The following is a 23,362-nucleotide window of genomic DNA, read 5'->3' as shown; positions in this document are numbered from 1 at the left end:
CTTACCCTTCTTTTTTGGGCTTGAAACTAAATTAAAATAAGAGCTAACTATATACATATATAATTTCGGATTTGTGGCTGACTTCCTATCTCTTTGGGAGAACTCAGTTCTAACTCAGTATTATTAATTATGCATGCTCAGGCACATCATTAACTAGCCAGATCTTTCAGATCTAACTTATTTCCTAAAATTATGTATAAATATGTCAAGTAACCAGAAGTAGTGCCTCAGATTCTGAAAGACTTACTGCCCACTCTTAAGTCCTTGGTTTGGTCCTTAGTTAGCAAATTCTCACTGGAAAAATGATTCATTATTTGTGGGTGATGTACTATAATGACTAATTACATGAACACACTTCAGTCATTAATGCTAACAAATAGGCTTTCCTAAAAAGCAAAGACACTAGTTTTTGGCAGCATTTCAGGTCTTTAAAAAATGGATAATTTAATGACTACAATAGTTTAGCTTCATTTTGGGCTCCACAGGGTAAATGCTGACATAGTTCACAATGCCATGATAATCTTAGGGTTGTATCATTATCTATAAACAAGCATTTATAGTGCACATTTCTGCTAAAACAGTAACAGTGATAAGGAGAACCCTAGTGAGTGATAAAGGATATCTCTGGGTCTCAGTTTCCTATCTTTAAAATGTATATAAATATACTTATCCTGTACCTTCAGAGAGTTGTTAAGGGGAAAATGCTTCCTATACTTTAGAGAAATGAGAATTATTGTTTACAGAATGTAAAAATTAAGAATAAGAAATGTGAAATGTACAAAGCTCTCTAGTCATTCTTTCTTCAGGGATTCTTAAGATGTTTAAACATTTTGAATGTGAAGAGTATTGAATATGAAGAGTTTTAATTCTGAAATATTCTCCAGCCCTGTAAAATGATAATAATAATAATAATACCAACATGATGATGATGATGATGATGTTAATATTTATAATAATCCTATAGTTAGTGTTTATGTGGCACTCTAAGGTCTGCAAAACGCTTCACAAATATCCCATTTTATCCTTACAACTACCCTAGGAGGTAGATGCTTTTATTATCCCCACTTTATTGATGAGGAAACTGAGGGGTTAAGTGACTTGCCCAGGTCACATAACTAATAAGTGTCTGAAGCAGGATTTGAACTCAGGCCTTCTTGATTAGAGGCCTAGTGTTCTATTTACTCTCCCAACTAGCTGCCTACTGTCGCAATTGTGTAAAAAAGTATCTGCCAGAAGGTCTGTTGGAACTTGTAATTCAGCATCTCAGGAATACCTCTCTTCAACAATAAGACCTTGTGGTGTCAGTCTTACTTGACAAATAGCCAGTAAAAATACTTTCTGAAAAATTTCATAGATTTGTGTTTTAGTGTCCAGTTTTATGTTTTTCTATAATTTTTAGTAACTATATTTTTCATTCTGGGGACAGATTCTATGGTAGATACTTTCTATGCTATTGGACTTGTGATGCGCCTTTGCCAGTCCCTTTCTCTGTTGGAGCTGGTGCACATTTATGTGGGGATTGAATCAGATCGCCTTTTGCCCAGGTTTCTGCAGGTATGTTTTAATTAAATCTTTAGAGAATTTAGAAAAAATCTGTTTTATATTATGAACTTCTGCCATTGAAATTGTTAGAAAATCAATCATTACCTTAAGTCACTGCTAACTGGAATTAATTCCATATTAAGTCAAGTCAGCAAACATTTATTAAGAGCCTACTATGTACCCAATACTGTGTTAAGTCCTGGGGAGGTGAAGAAAGGCAGAGACAGTCTCTAACGTCAAGGAACTCACAATCTTGTGGAGGAAGACAACATGCAAATGATAATTTACAAACAAAAGACATAAAAGGTAAGTTGGAGATAATATTGGAGGGAAGGTGCCAGTATTAAGGAGGATTGGAAAGACTACTTGTATAAGGTGAGATTATATCTAGGACCTGAAGGAAGCCAGAAATGAAGAGGAAGAAATTTCATGGCATGGTGGACAACCAGTGGAAACACCCAGATGAAGTGTTGTGTTCAAGAAATAGCAAGGAGGCCAGTGCCACTGGAGTGCAGGGTACCTGGAAGGAACTAAGGTGTAAGGAGATTGGAAAGGTAGGAAAGGGCCAGATTATGAAGGATCTTAAAAGCCAAACAAAGGGCTTTATAATTGATCTTGGAAGCAACAGAGAGCCACTAGAGTTAATTGAATGGGGGTGGGGATGGGGAATGATCAGACGCATACTGCAGGAAGATCCATTTATTAGCTGAGTAGAGGATGCATTGGAGTGGAAAGAAACTTGAGGCAGGAAGACCAAAATCAGAAGGTGTGAGGTGATGAGGGCCCAGGGTCATGGCAGTGTCAGAGGAGATATGCCTTCATTCTAAAGTAATGGCTTTTGGTTGGAGTAACCACTGGGATGCTAGTAGAAATCTTAGCCTGCGGGGCAACAGTAGATGTTGCTTTCTGAATATACAGTTGAGTTGATATGTTGGCCTGCGCAGGAGAGAGATGTTTAACAACCATTTCCACTCCATCTTCTCTATCCCTACCTACTATATATTCTGAGAATAAAGTACCCTTCTGTTCTCTGTCACCAAGCACCCCTTCCTCAGTGAAGTAATGGGCTTTCAGGGCAGAATGGAGAATATCATAGAGAAGTATTAGCTTTGAGTAATGGGAATACAGCTAGAACTAGAGAGGTCATATACACATATCCCTTCCACATCACAACTTTCACCATCACAGTTTCAATATATCATGGGTTGGCATAAGAAATAACCATAAATGGGAATTTTGGGGGAGTGTTGCGGAAGCCTCAGTATTTTTACATAACATCGACCTACATATAACCTATGACCAAATACTTAAACCAAATTTTACAATAAAGTACTGTAAAAACTCCATAAAAGAAAAAAATTCAGACTTCTTCTCTGATACAAAGGGAGGGCCAAAAAATTTCATAAAGATTTTTCAAATTCTGGGGGTACACACCCCAAGCCCCGGTGATGTGGAAGGAATAGCTGTAGTCCAAATTTCTCTTTGTAGAGCAAAGCCCAGAAAGGGGAACTGAGTCTGAGCAATGTCACTGACAGAGGCAAAGCATCACAAACATGATTACATTGCTCCTTTTTGCTAAGGATAGGAGGGGAGAAAATTGAATGACAGTGTTTTCACGGAGAAGGAAGGAGACTGGAAGGAAATGTGAATGTATGCATATAATATGACTAAAACTAATTTGAAAACTAGCTTAGAGATTCCCCTGGGAGTGGAATGAAGGGTAGAGATAATAGATAGGAACAGAGACTGGATCTGTGATTTCACCAGAGAACTTGTAGCTGAAGAAACTCCCTCTACCAGTTTAGGTAGACATCTCTGTAATCTCTACAGTCTTAAAGAGTCACCTAGAGCAATGAGAGATTAAGTTACCTTGCCCAGGGTCACACAATGAGCATGTGGCAGTGATAATGATGTTTTGAATAAGAAGAGGAAGAAAAGGAAGAGAAGGAGGAGAAAGAAGAAGAGGACGAGAAGAAAGAAAAGAGTGCCAGTGAAATATTTCTAAAAATACACAAAAAGAAGGAAATATAGAAGCTAAGTCAGACAAGAATGGTAGTGTGGGTACTACACAGGAAAATTTAATATATACTTTTAAAAAACAAACTGTATGTGATAGAAATTCACACTTTCATATGCAATCATCATTTCTTTGTATATGGAAATTTTAATGTTTGATATTTGTCAAGTTCTTGATTTAAACAATTTTAAACTGACCAGAAAAAAAAAAGATTTTGAGAGTATCCTAAGTTGGGAGAGAGAGGAATCAAAACATATTAGAATTCAGCTCAGTAATAGATCATGGCAGAATAGGTATAGAGTTTTTGCATGTGAGTATCACTTGTGATATTTAAATATTCCTGAGAAATTATCAAAGGATTGGAAGCTATATAAAGTAATAAAATCCTAGAGAGTTTATGACACTTTGTCATTTCTAATCTGTGGAAATTTAATTTTAGAAATCTGCAGAAATGATGTTTTCTATGACATGCATTTCAACTGTTGACATGTAGGAGTAAACGTATAAAACAAATATTACATCAATGTCAAATACGACTATCCAGAAGCTAATTCCAATTAAGAAATATTCTTTAGCTAAGTCAAATTCAGATGTTGTTCTCTTGAATCTATTTCCTTAAAAAAATTATAATTGATATAGATCTGACACAAGAGAGTGATGCTTTATAAAATTTAATTTTACTAGGGTTGTGACAATCAGGTCTCTTTTGCTTTGAAATAAGACAGAATAGAAAGCCTGCCTTCATAATGATGGTGAACATGATTAGTGACTCACGTTATTTAAGAGGCAAACAGCTATTCTATGTACTTGCCTCATTCAGTGGTAGGGAAAAGGAAGAAATATTATTCTAATACCACATAATGATACGCTGCATTTTAACTGTTTTCTATGGCTTGGTTTTTTGGCAGTGTAGTAGAATAATTATGTTATTTTGGTTTCAGAGTAAAGTCACATTTTAAAAATTCAATAGATGGATATATTACAGGTCATGTATATGTAAAGAATATACCTTATACCCTTAAATTGCTAAGTTTTCATTATATTCTCCTATACTCTATTTTCACATTTAGGCTCCTTGGTGGTTGTTTTTTGTTTGTTTAGTTTTTTCTTAAGAGATCAAACTTTCCATTACTACCTAGATAAGTGTTAGGGAAATATAGTTAACCTTGTTATATTGTGTGCCAACCACTTTTTGTATTTTCAACATCTTCTGACTAGCATTTGGGGAGGCAGGTGTTGGTCAGGCAGTCAATAGGCATTTATTTATTATCTACTATGTGCTAGCAGGGTCAGGGAACCTGTGGTCTCTGCCACGTGTGGCCCTTCTTGGTGCTTCGGGGCCATATGTGGCCTCAAGGCCACAGGTTCCCCACCCCTGTAGGTAGGCACTGTGCTAAGCACTGGGGATACAAAGAAATGCAAAAATCAGTCCTCTCCCTCAAGAAATTAACAATCTAATGGGTGAAGAATAGATGAATGAATAGGATGAGAGAAAAGAAAATGAAAGGAAAAACAAGGTGTAACCTTTGGGTTAGGGGGGAAAGAACATTTTCATTATTAGTAGTAGTAGTTATAATGATAGATTTCTATGGTGTTTTTAAGTTTGTAAAGTGCTTTATATATGCTATTTCATTTGCACCTCACAACTACCCTGTGGGGTAGTTGCTATTATTATCTCCATTTTACAGATAGAGAAAATGAAACTGGCAGAGATTTAGTGACTTGAACAAGGTCACAAAGCTGCTAAGTCTGAAACAGGATTTGAATTCAGGTCTTGCTGACTCCAAATCCAATCCTGCTATGGACTGTGCCAGCTAACTTCCTTGGTAGAATATTAACTTTTTAATGGTTCAAGTCTTCTTTGAAAGTTTTCAAATTGACATGAGGCATGGTTAAGGTTTTGCCTTTTCTTCCCCCTTTATTCACATACTTCACTCCATGTTTTTTAGCAGAATGAAATAGGATCTGGGGAAAGCATAAACCATGATTTCCTCGGCAAAGCTTCCCTCTTTTCCATTATTCTAAGAGCCATAGTTGAATGGAAGACTCACTGCTCTACTCCCTGTTCATATGAAATATGCTGAGAATTGAGGCAACACTACACCTCCCTCCTTTTTTAAAAACAGCAAAATTGTGTAATAGTTCTTAGCTACTCCTATTTCCTATTTCTTTTAAAAGAAAAAAAAAGAACAGATATTGGTTAAGTTATTTGTGTAAGAGTTAATCATACTTGATTAGAAAATTACATGGGGCTGGTTAATTTCAAGGAGTAAGCAAAATAAGTCATTGTAATTGTTTTTAGTAGTTGGCATTTAAATATAAGATAAACCTTTGCTGTCTAGCCTTTGTGAGAACTTGCAAAAAACCCAAGGTGAGGCACTCTGTCTGCAGTGTTTTTTATTGTATTTTCTAAGAAGCCAAAGCTGACCCTAGAAATGAAGGCCCCTTTGTCATCTGGTAGAGCTGCCAGATGTGGGTTTTCTTTCTTTACTTTTCAAAGGCCTTACTTTATCTGACAGCTGGGGAAAGCCATTATGACTTTCTAAAATTATACTCAATTTAAATAAGTGTTCTACAGCTCGGTAGAGAAAAAGGGAAACAAAAAAGCCTAAACTTAGCAGAATAATCATCAATATATATTTCATGAGTTTTTTACATGTAGGGATAAAAGAGTCATTTGCAAAACAGATTTTTATTTTGTGTCTTTTCATGGCCTGAAAATGATTTAAAGTAGTATAACATAGCAAGTATTGCACTGGCCTAGGAGTCAGGAAAACCTGGGTCCAAATCCTTCCCATGATGCTTCCTTTTTGACTATAGGCAAGTCACTTCACATCGTCTAAGAGTTGCTTTCTTTATCTTTAAAATTAAGACAAAAATAATCATAATGATAATAGCATTTATAGCACCTACTATGTGCCAGGCACTGTGCAAAGTCCTTTACAAATATTACTTCACAACAACCTTGGGAGGTGGGTGCTATTATTTTCCCAATTTGAGGAAACTGAGGCAATTAAAGATCAAATAACTTGCCCAGGGTTACATAACTAGTAAGTGTCTGAGTCTGAATTTGAACTTGGATCTTCCTGACTCTGGCTGAGTGCTCTATCCACCATACCACCTAGCTGTAGTACCTGGTCTTGTGGTTGCTATGAGGCTCAGATAAGATAATACATGTGAAATATTTGGCCAACCTTAAAGCACTTTGTAATTGTCAGTCAATGTAGCTTATCATTTAAATATCATTGATTTGTTGATCTATAATTATAAATAGCCAAATTAACTACAAAGAAGCCACTATCTGCATCCAGAGAAAGAAAAATAGTTAAATAGAAGTATGTATAGAATGACTTTGCATACACACACACACACAATACTTATTTCTAATGGTAGCCATCTCTAGGATGGGAGAGGCAGAGGGAAGAAAAAAAAGGAAAGTTATATTACAACTTTATCATATATTTAAAAGGAATAGCAAGTTGTATATAATAGATTCGCAGTTTCATTGCAATCATCTTTTTAAAAAATTATACTATGTTATAGAAATGCTTATTTTATTTCATAAATTAAAAATAAAATAGCAATTTTAAAAGAAAAAAATACATTGATACATCCTCATTTTACATCATAGTGACATCATTGAAATATGTAAATATCTCCCTACTTCAAAAATTTGTGATTTAGCTCTACTGGTCTCCCTCTACTCCTACAGCTTTTGAGCCTGCCACAACTTAGTAGAGCAGGGGTTCTTTACCTAGGGCCCATGAACTTTAAAAAAATATTATGATAATTGCACTTCAATATAATTGCTTCCCTTTATAATCCTTTTTTGTTTTATTTTATGCTTTTAAAAATAATATTCTATAAAGAGATTCATAGGCTTCACCAGGCTGCCAAAGGGTTTGCTGGTAAATGTTTAACAAATGGCTCTTTGGGGGGAAAAAAAGTATGCTGGACACACTTTTAAGTTTAATCTACATCATTAACATTTTCTCTGTCACTTTTTTAAATCTAGGTAACCAACAAAACAATAAATCAAGGCCTGATTTGTAGCTTGCTAATTTCCAAGGTATAAATGCTCACACTGAAAATTTAACAATCAGCTCTTAAGAGAGAAGATAAACCAGCTTGGCACACCTTGACACACAAAAAAAGGTTAAGAACCATTAGAGTAGAGAGTGAGGAGTACAAGTTGTTCATAGAGATCTTAGTAGAGATCATTGCCGTGTCCAAGAAAACTTCACCACTCTTAGGCCAACCTGATGATAAGCCTCTCTGAGCTTAGCCAGACTGATCCTCAGATGAGAGACATACAATTCTTTGCCAGGCCTGAGCTTTAGATGCTTTTTCAGGTGTTAGGAATTGCTGAAGTTTGGTCTCTGCTGGCATAGCCTTTAAAAACCCAACATTGACCTTCTACCCCCAGTGACACCTCTTAGTAGGGTGTTAATGCTGAGTCATTTGTAAGAAAATATCACATAGCCCCGGGCATGGAACATGCCTGTAATTCCTACTAACTAGAGAGGCTGAAGCTGAGGCTAGTGGCTCACTTGAGTTTAGGAGTTCTGAGCAGTAGTAGGGCTAAAGCTTACCTGGTATCTGCTCTGTCTGGAACCTTTTTGGTGAGCCTTTGTGGTCAGGGTGCCATTAGGCTGCCTAAGGAGGAAACAGCAGATCAAAGGGTCTATGCTGATCAGTAGTGGGATTGGGCTATGAGTGGCCACTGGGCTACTCTTTCAGGCTGGATAAGATAAGGAAAGCAGGAAGGCAGGAGCAGGAAGGAAGAAGGAAGGAAGGAAGGAAGGAAGGAAGGAAGGAAGGAAGGAAGGAAGGAAGGAAGGAAGGAAGACAGGAAGGAAGACAGGAAGGAAGGAAGGAAGGAAGGAAGGAAGGAAGGAAGGAAGGAAGGAAGGAAGGAAGGAAGGAAGGAAGGAAGGAAGAAGGAAGGGAAGGAAGACAGGAAGGAAGGAAGGAAGGAAGGAAGGAAGGAAGGAAGGAAGGAAGGAAGGAAGGAAGGAAGGAAAAAAAACCACACATTAGATACTTGATTTAATTGTTAAAATAGAAAGCAAAACAAAAGGTTCAAGAGCAGCAAGTAATCATTAGGAGAAATGTTAAAAAATAAAAATGCAAGTGGAAATTTTTAATATCAATTTGCATTTGTATACTTTAGGAAAAATATATTTTCCCCCTTCTTTGCAAAGATATGGGACCATAAGTGTAGAACACTGTATTGTATTGTCAGACTCCATTGATTAGTTTTCTCAATTTTTTTTTCTTTTCTGCATTCTTTGTTATGAAGCATGACTCTCTCAGTGGAGGAAGGACGTATTTAGAAAGGAAGGTGATGTTCTGGAGAGCAGTTTGGAACTATGCCCAAAGGGCTACAAAACTGTGCATGCCCTTTGACCCAGTAATACCACTAATAGGTCTGTATCCCAAAGAGATCAAAGAAAAATAAAAAGGACATATATGTACAAAAGTATTTGTAGCAGCTCCTCTTGTGGGGGCAAAGAATTGGAAATTGAGGGGATGCTCATCAATTGGGGAATGGCTGAACAAGTGGTATCAGATGATTGTGATGGAATACTATTGTGCTGTAAGAAGTGAAAAGCAAGATGCTTTCAGAAAAACCTGGAAAGACTTAAGTGAATTGATGCAAAGTGAAGTGAGCAGAACCAGGAGAACACTGTACACAGGAACAGCAATATTGTATGATGATTAACTATGAATGATTTAGTTATTTTCAGCAATACAATGATCCAGGGCAGTTCAAAAGGCCCTATGATTAAAAATGCTATCCACTTCCAGAGAAAGAAAGAACAGATGGAATCTTAATGCAGATCAAAGCAGACTTTTTAAAAATTTACTTATTTTTCTTGGGGTTTTTTGTCTGTGTTTTCTTTCATAAGATGACTAATGTGGAAATAAGGTTTGTATGCCTGCACATGTATAACCTATGTCAAATTGCTTGCCTTCCAATGAGGAGAGAGGGAAGGAGAATTTGGTACTCAAATTTTTTTAATGGTAAAAATTGTTTTCACATGTAGTTGGAAAAAATAAATTATTTTTAAAAAGGAAGGTGATATAAAACTCCAAATATATCAACAATATTTTTAAAAGATGTGATCTTCTGTGAAAAATTGTCTGAGAGCATGAAGAATGCTTACACCTTTCCCACATTTTCATCAAGGATAGCTTTGATTGAAAGCACAAACCATTTTCTAGGAGATTAAGTTTCAGTTGCTTCATTCTTGGTGATAGTACTGTCTAGACCCTTTTCAATTCTTTTGAGAACTCCTCTTAGATATACCTTGAAAACTGATCCCTGAATGTTTTTAAATTTGTATTATCTCAGATCTCCTTGTCTAGCCATAAACACTCCTGGCTTCCAGTTTTGCATCTCCAGTTACCCAAGATATCTTGAATTAATGTCCCATAGACATCTTAAGTTCAACATATCATTATCTTTTCATCCACACGCTCCTCTCCTCCTAACTCCCCTTTCACCAGCACTCTTAGTCACCCAGGCATCATCCTTGATTCCTCATTCTCTACCCTACCTCATATTCAATCAGACGTCAAGTCCTATTGTTTCTACTTTCATAAAATCTCTCTCCTCTCACACTGTAACCACTCTGGTACAGACCCTCCTTACCTCATTTCTGGACCATTGCAATAGCCTACTGCTTGGTTTCCCTGCCTCAAGTCTCTCCCTAATCTAATCCATTCTCCATTCAGCTGTCAAATCAATCTTCCTAAAGTGCAAGTCTGATCACATCATTTCCCTATTCAATAAACTCCAATGACTCCCTATTGACTCCAGGATCAAATATTTGACTTCAAAAGCCCTTCATCACCTTTCCACTTCCTATCTTTCTGGTCTTTTAAACCTTACTTTCCTCCAGGCATTCTACAGTCCAGTGGCATTTGCATCCTTACTGGTCTTCCAACACGATACTCCATCTCCTGATTCCCAGAGTTATCACTCGCTGTCCTCCTCTCAGCCTCCTCGCTTCCTTGGCTTCTTTCAAGTCTCAACAGTAGTCCCACCTTCTGCAAGAAGCCTTTCCCAATCTTCCTTAATTTTAATTCCTTCCCTTTGAGAGTGTTGTTTTGTTCAGTTGCTTTTCAGGCCTGTCCAACTTTTCATGATCCCGTTTGGGGTTTTCTTGGCAGAGATACTGGAGTGGTTTGCCATTTTTTCCTCCAGCTCATTTAATAGATGAGGAAATTGAGGCAAACAAGGTCAAAAGACTTGCCCAGGGTCATACAACTAGTAAATGTCTGGCACCAGATTGGAACTCACAACGATGAATCTTCCTGACTCCAGGCCCAGTGCTCTATCCACTGCACCACCTACCCACCCCCCTCCTCAAATAATCCTGTATATATCTTGCTTGTAAATAGTTGTTTGCATGTTGTCTCTCCCATTAGATTGTGAACTCCTTGAGAACAGGGGCTGTTTTAGCCTTTCTTTTGTGTTCCCAGTGCTTAGTAAGGCCTTGGCACATAATATGTTCTTAATAATGCTAGATTATTGATTATCTCCAGCAGGGATTCCTTCTGTGTGTACTTGTTTTAGATTATTCAAACTGATTTATCTTCTTAGTTGTAATTGCCATTTCCTCAAATAGTACATTTGATAATCAGGTTTTCGAATCCAAATGCAATGGTTTGAGTTATCATCCCTCATGAGAAACCCTAGTAGGTCTATTTCATTTCATATCTACTTGTGGTCCTTCTGTTCCACCTACAAATTCTCTTAGGATAATCTAGTTTAACTAGGTCTCATGCCAAGTTCTCCGCAGGCTTGTTTCCCCCTCATCTGCTTTTCATTGTTCATTGATTTGTGAGGTGGTACTGTACTTAATCTTCCATCTTTTTCCTCCATAATGTTTTGAAAATATCTTGCACTCTCAGTAATTGTTGCCTGGGGCTGCCATGTTTCTCTGCTAATTTAATTTAATAAGGAGATCCAGAATTTACTGGCTGAAACAGGTCCTGGGTCCTTTCTGCTTCCTTTTTGTGACAATTGTTTTGTGCCAGTTAAAATGATTTGGTGATATTTATATTGCCTTTACTTTTGTCCATTTCTATTTTTGTTTTACTCAACAGCTTATTTAGATACTTCAGGTTAAACTCTGCTTTCCCTCATCTTTATCTTTTTCCCCTAATTTGTCTCTTATTTTTATCTTTGTTCTGTCCAATCAATGATTACAGAGAAGTTTGATTATGAAATTACTCCCATATCAGTAACCAGTCATTTCCTGTTGATTAATATATGGCCAATACCATTTTTCATATTCTTGCTAAGTGCTCACCACAAAAAGTATCTGATATACAGGTGTTGGCTTTTGAATATTCTACAAACTCTTCCCCCTCCTTTCTTTTTTAATCACAAACCACATTTTACAATATAAGTAGCATAAAGTCTGAGGGACCATAGAATCTAACACTTTAAGAGATCTTGAGGCCAAGAGAAGAGAAGAGAAGTTATTTTGCCCCTAATCACACAAATAAAAGATAACAGAGCAAGAATATGGATCCAGGTCCTTTTACCCAAGTCAGGCCTATTTTAATCCTCTTCTTTCCCTCCCTACCCAAAGAACCAACCCTCATCATCATTTATCCGAAAGGAAGACCTAGCTTTTCAAATCACTAGGACCCATCCACCCTAGCAGCTCCCTGAGAGATCCCACATCTGGTCAGGGCTTAGGAGTTCAGAGGGAGTAGGACCTCATCGAGCTGGTTAGAGACCTGAGTTCTAACTGTGTGATAAAATCCATCTTATGGCCTTGGCTCCAGAATATGACCCATGCACCTTCAGTGCTAGAACCAATCTGTCTTCTTTCGTGCCCTTTGGAAGACATTGTCCTTCCTTCTCTTCCTCTTATTTTATCTTTTCCTATGTTTCTTCTTTCCTTTCTTTCCTTCTTCTGAATTCCAGGATCTCTTCACTAGGATGAGTAAAAGGTCAACATGTAAGGGATTGAGAATGGGAGCAGCAGCTATGGTGTGAAGGATCTTGGTCCTCCACTGAGTAGCCTCTCAAAGCCTATGGACCTTTTGATTTGCTGAGGAATTTTTCAGGATGAGGCCCTTATACTCCACTGATTATCCAGAACCGTGAAAATACTAAAGGCAGCAGATCCTGTTTGATGATTTCCAACCACTTCCATGGTTTTTGCTATTTTATCCTCTACCCACCTTTCCAATGAAACTACTGAGTATCAATCAAGGCAGGTGTTGACTGAGGCTGAAGGACCTTGTCATGTTCTTAGTAGATTTTATGGATTTTCTGTGTTTCTTCATCTTCTAACAGATGTTGGCATGGAAACTACAATTATCTTCATGGCAGTAGTGTTTACTTACGCTCAAGGTGAGCACTGCAAAGCATGATGATGAAATGTCCCTTAAATTTTTGTTCCTTATTACCTTTGAGTGCTTAGCAAAACCAAATTTTTCAACTTCTCTATTTTAGGGGTTAAGGAAAATCCCCAAACCTTCCAATTAGCTACCACAGCTTTGTGATTAGGGTTTCATTTGCTGTGAAATTATCAATATGGATATAATTCAATTGCCCAGTAGTATATCAAATGGTTAGTCGTTGGACAAGGATCTTAAATTCACAATCAGAGAATCTGGGAACATCTATTCCAACCCACACCTGAAGAGAAATAGCCTTTACTACAATGTCCATGACGTGGTCACTCTCCCTTGAAAACCTAGAACCTATGGAGGCAGCCCATTGCACTTTCAGAGAGCTCTAAGTATTTCTTTACATCAAACCTAAATTTTCCAATTTGTAACTTCTACCCATTGTTCCTAGATCAATTCTCTTAAGCAAAGCAGAAAAAGATGAATCCTATTAAGGGTTTCAGTTAAATGAATATTTATTAGAGATTCTAAAAGCTGTTATGCTTGACAAATTGTTGTTGTTGTTGTTGCTAGCAGCACTCTTTGCCTCTTCCTTCTCTTTATAGCCACTGCCACTATCCACATAGAAGTGGCAGTCACAGTAGGGGTCAATGGGACTGAGGGTTGTTTCGTATTTTCATCTCTTTCATGGGTCTCTGTGTCCAAAAAGAAAAAAGTCCATTACTTGGATAGCCCACCTTCTGGTGATGCTTCTTGGCACTGATCTTCCAACGTTTGACAGCCTAATGCTTCTCTGGGTTAGTAGATTCTGGCAAAGCTTACATTCAGCAAAAAGGGTTTTAAGAACTCAAAATCTCCATCATAACCTCATTAGTCAACAGAGTAAGACATTTGTAGAGGCAACATAGTAGAGGAGAAATACCTGGGTGGTTAATATATATATATATATATATATATATATACACACACACACACACACACACACACACACACACATATATAATATTATCTATAAATATATAATATAATAATATATAATATAATCTATACATATAATGTATATGTATATGATTGGATTATTAAAATGATATTTATGTGCAGAGGAAAGTAAAGTAATTGGCTGATTGATTTGAAGAGCCAAGGGAAAATGACCAAGTTACTCATTGAAATAACTTAGGTCACACACCTCCCCCCTCCAAAAAAAAGGATGCTTTCAACTCCCTACAATTGAAATATCATTTCGTTCAATAGATAAAACATAAGATATTAAATGAGATTTATGCAGCAATAATTCATCTTTAGTCACTACTCACATCCTTATCTTCAAGTTCCCCAGATGCAAAATGTTTAAAATGCAAAATACTTTTATTGCTGTCGTAATTTTAGGTAGGAAACTGCTGTGCCTTTGCACAGGCTGTCCGCCTTACCTGGACCATTCTCCCTCCTCATCTCTGGCCCTTAGACCTCTAGCTCTTGTCAAGGCTTAGCTCAAGTATTACTTCCTAGAAAATAGCTTTCCTGATTCTTCCAGTTGTGAAGGTTCTTTCCCTCCCTGCCTCCACTTCCCAAACTATTTTTTGTATCCATTTTGTATTTAGTTTTCTTTGTTCATGTTGCTTTTCCACTGGTAGAAAATAAGATCCCTGAGGGCAGAGACTGTTTTGTTTTTGTCTTTGTATTCCCAGCATTTTGCACAGTGCCTGACACAAACTAGCCACTTAATAAATGTTTGTTAAATTTAACTAAATAAACTGCTATATTTTAATTTTGGCCTAAGTTTTAAATTTAATTGTCTACATTAAAGTGTGGCACTGGGATCATTTTAACATCAATTTGAGTTATACTGAAAATATATACTTTTCTTCATTTTAAGATATATTGCTGATAGGATGTATATAATACATAGCTGGTTAATGCTAATTCAAGAGAATCAATATGTTATATCCCTTGGCTAGAGAGACTGCTACCAGTATGCATTATATCAATGGCTTTTCTTGGTTTTTCTGTTTCAGTGTTTGGGAGAGGACTTTGAACAGAACATGGTTTAACTTGTAGTTGGGACACTGAATTAGCCTCAGAAATAAATAAGTTGGCAGAAAAGTAGATTGATTTAGCAACTTTGCCTAGCCTAATAATGGATCTAATTTGTTTTGTCATTGCACAATAACATTCAATGGTTCTGTAACCACTGAAAAATCTGTTTCCTTGTCAAACTAATTTTTGTTGCATGTTATTTTTCCTGATCCTCTGTGCACTCAGTTCAATGACTATGTAGTGGATAGGATCCAGAAGAGCTATAACTATCAATTTTGGTGTTTGGGGCAAAGAGGATGAAACACAGACTGGGGAAAGACCAGAGGTTATGTGTGTGGGAGCAGGATGGACTATGCCAATGTAGAACAACCCTTGGGGACAATTGCCCTCTGGCATTGAATGTGCTATCTGGTAGCTTCTTATTTTGACTAATTATTCCTAAGTGCTAAGCCTTGTCTCTAAGCTGAATTTCTGATTACAAGTGTTATTAGTTTATTTTTATTTTTGTTTTGTTTAAATTCATCTCACAAAGGCAAAGTCCCAGTCACCCTGTCCTAGTTATTGTCTGGGTTACATGACCAAAATACCAGAAACATGAAGTGACTTTTTTTTTTGACCCAACTATTCTTCATTATATAGTTTCATCTTCTGCCTTTTAGGACATTTCTTTGACTATATTTATCCCCACTAAGGAACAGATTAGTAGCTCAGCAGTTTCTCATTAGTCTTTCTTTATAAGAAGAAAGGCATGTCAAAAAATGTAAAGTACTTCCCCTTTTCTGAAACAGGGTGTTTTTTTTCCCTTATCCTGAACTCTAGTCACAACCATAAATGTTATCATTTGTGGAACTCCACAAACCTTGTTTATAAGAATAGCTACTCACATTTGTAGGGCACTATGCAGTCTTCTAAGTATTTTCCTCAGAACAGTCCTATGTGGGCAGATAAATATTATTATCCTCATTTTGCAGAAGAGGAACCCGAAATTCAGAGAATTTAAGTCACTTGCCTAAGATCATATGACTTAGTATGTGTCAGAACTGGAATCTAAACCCAGGTCTCCGGTCTCCAAGTCCTATGTGCAACATGGTATAGTAGAGTGGTTGGCTTGCAATCAGGATGACCTGAAAAGCACCCCATGGCTGGTGCTCTGTTTCATCCATTTGTCCCCAAAATAATATTCTCTACTCCTTCCTTGCCCCAAACTAGGAAATGCTCCCCTATTTTAGGCTAAAACAGACTAATAGTTTTTTGACCTTAACTTAACCTCCTGAACTTCAGTTTCCTCATCTGTAAAAATGAGATAATAATGTAGTAGTTACAACACAAGGTTGTTGTAAAGTTCAAAGGAAATGATGAATGCAAAGTGCTTTGTAAACTTTTAAGTGTAGTATAAGTGCCCATTATTGTTATTTCTACTTCAACAATTCTGCCTCCTGAACAGAACAGGCTCTTATAGTGTTGGACTTGGAGTCAGGAACTCAGGTTTCCGCTTGTTGATTGCTGTGTCCTCTTGGCAGACTTAAAATCACAGCAATTGTGGCAGGTAGGTGGTGCAAAGGATTTGGAATAAGGAAGAGCTGAGTTTGAATGCTGCCTCAGATCCTTATTAGCTCAGTGACCCTGTGCAAATCCCTTAGCCTCTCTCAGCCTCAGTTTCTTCATCTGTAAAATCAGGACAATAATAGCACTTACCTTAGAGGGTTGAGGTGAGGATCAAATAATATCATGTAAAGTGAATTGTGAACTTTAAAGCACGTATAAATGCTAGCTGTTATTATTATTATTGTTATTATTATTATTATTATTACAACTGCATCAAAAATAAACTCTAACAAAAGAAATAAAGATGAATTGAGTTCCTATCTTTCTAGTGATTTTTAGTAAGATGTAGGCATCCTGAATGTTGGTTATTAGTTTTTGTAGTAGAATTACAGCAGTGGTTTTTCATATCATTAGTTATGGTTAAACTTAATATGAAAATCATGATACATTTTCTACCCTTGCTAGATATTTTATTAGTATTCAGTTTTGTGACTTCTGCTTCAAAATCATCTCTGGTTTTTGGTGGTTTGTATATAGCTGTTAGTGGTAAGTCAGAGTGTGTTATTGTGGTTAGTTTTGGTTGAGCCTTTGAAGTTTAATTGCATGAGTGGTTGGGGGTGTGGAGGGGAGTTGATATCCAAGTCTAAAGGTGGAGGAAAAATTTTTTTTCCAGTGTGATGCATGGGGCCACATCTGATGGCCATGGCAATGCCCTCTATATTGGTGGTCAGCCAGAGCTGAATGGGTCCTTCCAGTGAGGTTGAAGTATTTTCTTTCATTGATGGGCTTTCATGCAGATCCAGTCTCCCAGCCAAAGACTGTGACAGGGAATGAAGCAGTAGGGGCAGGATTTTTTATATACCTATTGGCAAATAGACTAAACATATTTCATTAATGCTTTTCGTTAATTCAGCACAGTTTCATATATCAGCTGGAGATCTATTTAATGTGGTACACATGGAATTCTGCCTAGAATTCACATAGGGCAGATGACGAGAATCTCATATAGTATAAGTTCATGCTTCTTGTTCACAGTGTTTTTAATGTGCATGAAAGCCATAGGCAGAATATCAGATCACTTGAGGCTAATTTGTGCACAAATTTTATGTGTTTTTATTTTAGAATTCTAGCGTTCAGTATCTCCATTGGATTGTGGGTAATATGTATAGTGTTGATTCACACTTCAGAAAAATGGAGCCTAATCTTGCATTCCATTCTTCTGAACTTTTGCAGCCAACATCCTGATATGCACGCACATGAATCACAGGTCAATTAGCAGAACCATCATTAGCATCATCACCATCAACAACCCATTAAATAACCATTCATTACCACTGGCTACATTATCTCCATCTTCTACTTTTACTTGATCATCTTGCTGATACCTCAATGTAGCAGTGAAAAATTTAAATATCTCAGCTCCTGTCACTGTCTAGAGTGAGTAGTAATCTAAACAGGAATGAACAATTCCTTAAGAAGTTTCTTAGCAACAGTAGTTGAGCCTACCAACAGTAGGCTTCCATCCACCATAAAAACATGGAAGTAATAATGCCGGGAGCACCTGCGTCCCCGGCTGTGGTCTGATGCCGGCAGAGTGTGAAGAGAGAAAGAATCACGGGCCAGGTGAGAGCAGTGAAGAACAAACTCTGTTTATTGATCTGAGGGCTCAGGCTTATATAGTACTGGACCAAGCAATAGTAACATTATTATTCATGAAAGTACAAATCTAATTAAGTGATTTCCTTACTTCCTTGTACCTTGTCTGTTACATTCTTTCCTGTGTCCTGTCCTGTACCCCATCCGTTTCCTCCCTTCCTGCATCCTGTTCTCAAGAGACGGAACAGGGGGGTGGAGCCGACATCCTGAGTTTCACAGCTGTCAGGCTTAGTACAAGCTGCAGGTAAGACCCGGGCTGGCCTAAGACCTCCAACTCCCAAAGCCAGCCCTTTACATAATAACAAGAAAATGTCCATAGATAAAACACGTAAGTATCTGAATGAAGTCAACCCACAAGTTCACACCTGTTCCCCATCATCAGAAGAGTAAGTCTGCAAGTCTCAATACTAAGGGCACTTGTGAGCCATTTGGTGGCTTGACTCATAAGTCCTTTGGGCTAACTGTTAAAATCTTGGGTACAATGTGTGCTACAGATTGGTGCAGTTGTCCTTATTGTATGTTAGTGCATGTCTACCACAATCTTAAAGGACTTGGGATTTCCCAAATTCCCAGCCCAAGGAGCATCTAGCTGCCTACTATGTAAGCCATCTCAGCAGGGGGTTTGAAGTCTCAGGTGATGAATATTGCAGATTAGTGTACTTTTAGCAGCTGTTTGTCTGCCTTTCCTAGTGTGTCTTTGGGTTTATGAGCTGTTTCTTGGGACCCTGGCTCTCCTTAGCAGAGCCTTACTTGAAAGGTGGCTGGGAGAGAGAGCAGATGCCCTGAATAAACCTTTTGCATAGAACTGAGATGGGGAATAGCCACAGCTAGTTCCAGCTTCTACTAAGGAAAATCCATTAAATGATATATTTGACCATTATTGTCCCTAGATTGGAAGTTTCTGGACAAATGGAGGTATTACATGAGGAATGAAACCCCTAAGCAATTCCCTGAACATATTCTTTTAATAAACTAGGATGTTTATGGGGAGTTCTTCAATCCCTTGAGTCTAAAGATCATTCCCAATGGAATCCCTGATTTCGATTAGTCTACAGAATCAAAAGCTTCTATGTATTAAACCAAGTCCATGGCCAATCCTCTTTTTCTTTTCTTCTTTGGATAGGAAAACATTCATGTTGGTGATGTTTGTTAGGTTCATAATAATAAAAGTTCAAATAATTATAATAAAAAAGTTAATTACAAGTAAAATTTATTCAATATTGGCAAGATGAAGTGAGAAAATCAATAGGTCAACAGAAGCTACTGAATAGACAAAGATTCCTTAGAGTGGTTGGTAGTCTATTCATTTAGTACTGGCCTCTTCAGTCAAAGAGGATGGGAGTAGTCCAAAACTTATATAACTTATCTGAGGGAATGCTATATCAAGACCTGGTAATCAATGATGTTGACTAAGTTTCCAAAACCTCTAAACCTGATTTGTTTTGCAATAAAGAAAAAAATTACTAATCTAGTACTATTATATTAGAGCCAATCATCACCAAGTAAAGATGCAAGATGATTGAGGTGAGGGCAGTGTGGTCTATTCTTGTTCATGTACCGAAAAGTAAGTAGAGGGTGCCAATGTCTGCATGGTTGGTTGAAAATAATCATTGGTTACTGAACATGGGTAGAATGACTGAGCAATCACTTTTTTTGTAACCATAACCACAGTTTTTATATGAATGTAGGCTTGAAGAACAGTTGAACCACTGCCAAGATTTCTCAGTTTTTAAAAAAGGGTTGGGGAGATTCTCATAAATTAAAGCCAATTGTCTGTGGTGTTTCACTGTTAAGTAAGAAGTTGTGGGATCATAACCCACCAATTTAGAAAGACAGCTTAATAAGAGTGTCTGAGGGACACAAAAGAGAATTCTGTAATTTGATCTAAGATTGAAATTAGAGTTAACTTTTGTCATGTGAGGCAACTCATTCTTGAGCAAAATACCTTGGGTTACTTCTGTAACATAAAAGTGAAATAGAGCAAGTCTAAGATTTACTGTGAGGACTGTTGAACTGTGTTAGTTGAAGGTGAGAGGTTTGGGGCTTGGATCAAGGTTCACTGATTGGTAAGTCATGCATTATTAATAAAGGCAAGTAGTAGTAATATAGATGGCTTGTGGGGTGTGTGTGTGTGTGTGTGTATTTTTTTTTTTGCAAGAAAGGGGATCAAGGTTACTGAATTAATTTTGGATCCTATTCAGGCCATCAGTTGGTAGTTACTGAATGCAGTTAGCATTGTGCTTGTGAGTAGGCTTATTATAATAGTTGATACAAATGGAAAAATTAGTATGGAAAGAGAAAAATCCAATGTTTCCAGGGTATGGACTCTGTACTTTAATTTATTTGACCTCTCTAGAATGTGATTGATATAAAGGGGAACACAAAGCTTTTTGGAAGTGGATTTGTAAGCATATTGAATTCTTTAATGAAAGTTTGATTCCTGTTTTTTCTAGAAACAAGGCATTGAAAGCTATGCTTTGTTTTGTTTAATTACATCAAGATAACTTGTCAGATATATTTCTTAAAGTTATGGTGGGAAAATGGATAGTATAATTGTGCTGAGATATCACATACATTGGGATAGCAAAACTGGTGAAAAAAATACAAACAATTATAGATGGTATATTAGTAGATAGAACCAGGAAGACTGGGTTCAAATTCTACCTAGACTTTTAGTAGCTGGGTGACCTTCCCCCCAGCCCATATTGCTGACTCCTCTCCAGAGTACTTTTCCTACCATGCCATAGAAACCTCTTCCTCCTGAAAGCTCACTCTATCCGTAGACAACTTCTCACGTTGGAGGTACCCTCCTACAGTTTCTCCCTGTCCAGAACTTCCATTCTAAGGAGGAGGCCCAGGCCAAGCAGGTTTCATTTTTCTTCAGGCTGCCCTGATGACGCATCTCCATAGGACTTTCTTCATCCTGCCCCAAGTCTTCGATGTTCTTTTATCCAAATTGCCCTGTTCATTTCTCCTTTAATTGTTGTCTTCTTTCCATTAGAGGCAGCTGGGTGGCACAGTGGATAGAACACAGGACCTGGAATCAGGAAGTCAAATCTGGCCTCAGACACTTACTAGCTGTGAGACCCTGGGCAAATCACTTAATGTTTGCTTCAGTTTCCTCCTCTGTAAAATGAGCTGGAGAAGGAAATGCCAAACCATTTTAGTATCTTTGCCAAGAAAACCCCAAATGGGGTCACGAAGAGTCAGACACAACTGAACAACAACATCCTTCCATTAGAATGTAAGCTCCTTGAGGGCAGGAACTGTCCTTCTTTCTGCTTATGTTTGCATTTCCAGCACTTAGCACAGTACCTGGCATATAGAAAGGTGCCATAGTAATAGTGTCTTACACATATATTCCCATTGTGTAAATTAGGTAGGTCATTAGGTAGTGTGTGGATACTTATAATAAATAATAATAATTATAATGGAATCATGGGTAAGATGCTTGGATTCATAGAAAATCCCTGCCATCACTATAATATTGAATATGAAATTGATCACGGTAAAGTGGAGAATATTGGGATTGAAGGAACAAAAGGTAAGCAGCGGGGGTGATTAAAAGGAAGAAAACAAATATTTATTAAGTAACTACTCTGTGCCAGGTACTGTGTTAAGCGCTTTACACATATTATATCATTTAATCTTTCTTAAATATAAGTACTATTATTCTCATTTTGCAGTTGAGGACGCTTAGACAGAAAGAGGTTAAGTGACTTGCCCACAGTCACACAGTTATTAAGTTAGATTTGAACATGGGTCTTCCTAACTCCAGTCTCAGCACTATACACTTCGCCAGCTGGCTTATTGAAGAGGACAGCAAAGGAAGCACTCTAATTCACATAAATATAGAGTTAAATCTTTTTCTTTGTTATCTTTTGTTTTTGCATCACTTATATTTTAAAATATAAAGCTCTCCCCTGTCCTGCCCAGAGACTATTCCCTTGTAATAAGAAATAATAAAGAGGGAACATATGCACATGCACACACAGAGTTGAGCCAGACTAGTCACCACCCCCATTATCTGATAGTACATACAATGTTACACACCTGTAAACTGCCCCCCATTTCTATACAGAAAGGAGGAAAGCGCATTTTTATTATTTCTTTTTAGGGGCAAAGCTTGGTCATTATGACTAAATAGTGCTGTTTCTTATTGTTATTGTTCTTACAATTTACATTATTGTCATTATGTATTATTTTCATAGTTCTCTTTATTTTATAATTATGATTTCAAAAAGAGTTGAAACTCTGGGACTGAAAATGAGAAAATCTTATGTGTAACTTGGCAGAATAATCACCCCAAATTCCGAAGTCCATCTTATTGTTTCTCTTGCAGCTGACTGAGAGAATAATCATACTTTTTGTGGTGATCACCAGTCAAGATGAAGTCCAAGGAAAATATGTCGTGTGCGTTTTATTCTTCCTCTGGAATCTGTTGGATGTGGTTAGGTAAGAAGTCAGAATTATCTCGAAAACCAAAGCCAAATTGCTTCATATGGGAAAAGCAGTTTTACATGCTTATGTTTGGTTATTTTGAAAAGGACAGAAAAACATAACCCTTATGTGAATTATTTTATCTTGATATGAAAATGTATTTTTAGTGCTTTCTATAATGGGCACATCAGAGATAATTAAAACCTCTCAAGATATTACAAAAGCAAATCACTGCATTCAATTTTCCAGAGCAAAAGACTTGGCATGACACCAATTTAGAAAAAAAAAACCTCACAGCTGTTTCCTAATGAAAGGCATTTCTCACTAATGCTCTGGTGCATGCGGCTTCAATAAACAAATCATGGCCTTTTATTATATGTTTCATACAGAAATTTAAAACCAGCTTTCTATTAGTTTAAAAATATTGAAAATATAGTGTCTCATCTTCCCAGTACAAAAGAGCCTTCTCATAGCATAGATTTATTATAAGTATTTGGGGAAAGAAAACTGAACTAGGAAAGTTGAAGCTAAATTCTTGAGCTTACCATTCATTCACTGTCATCTCGAGGAAAGATGCAACTTCTCTGAGGCTCTGCTGCCTTATCTGTAAAATGAAATTTCACAATGGGCCCATGAACTTGCATGAAGAATGTATTTTGTTAACTGCGCTTCAGTACAATTATTGCCTTTATAAGCCTATGTGCTCTATTTTGCTGAGTCAAGTCAACGAGCATTCAGTAAGTGCTT

General features: G+C 37.2%; 2 protein-coding genes across 3 annotated transcripts in view; one reads left to right on the top strand and one right to left on the bottom strand.

Annotated features, from left to right (window-relative positions):
* The window catches only part of HACD4 (3-hydroxyacyl-CoA dehydratase 4), a 42,138-nt gene that overhangs the window by 5,702 nt on the left and 13,074 nt on the right, over nt 1–23,362 (top strand). For both annotated transcript variants that reach the window (XM_020973977.2, XM_020973978.2), the window contains 2 exons: nt 1,427–1,554; nt 22,518–22,630. In XM_020973977.2, the coding sequence (XP_020829636.1) occupies nt 1,427–1,554; nt 22,518–22,630 (241 nt within the window). The remainder of the gene's footprint in view (nt 1–1,426; nt 1,555–22,517; nt 22,631–23,362) is intronic.
* FOCAD (focadhesin) overlaps nt 22,526–23,362 on the bottom strand; it is a 381,816-nt gene continuing 380,979 nt past the window's right edge. The window contains exons 44-45 of the mRNA XM_078153058.1: nt 23,161–23,219; nt 22,526–22,613 (exon numbers count right to left, since the gene is read on the bottom strand). Coding sequence (XP_078009184.1) covers nt 23,164–23,219 — 56 coding nt within the window. The 3' untranslated portion in view covers nt 22,526–22,613; nt 23,161–23,163. The remainder of the gene's footprint in view (nt 22,614–23,160; nt 23,220–23,362) is intronic.

Source organism: Phascolarctos cinereus, unplaced genomic scaffold, assembly GCF_003287225.1.
Source record: "Phascolarctos cinereus isolate Bilbo 61053 unplaced genomic scaffold, phaCin_HiC Scaffold_4;HRSCAF=312, whole genome shotgun sequence".
NCBI lineage: Eukaryota > Metazoa > Chordata > Mammalia > Diprotodontia > Phascolarctidae > Phascolarctos > Phascolarctos cinereus.
This window is presented reverse-complemented; position numbering and strand designations above follow the sequence as displayed.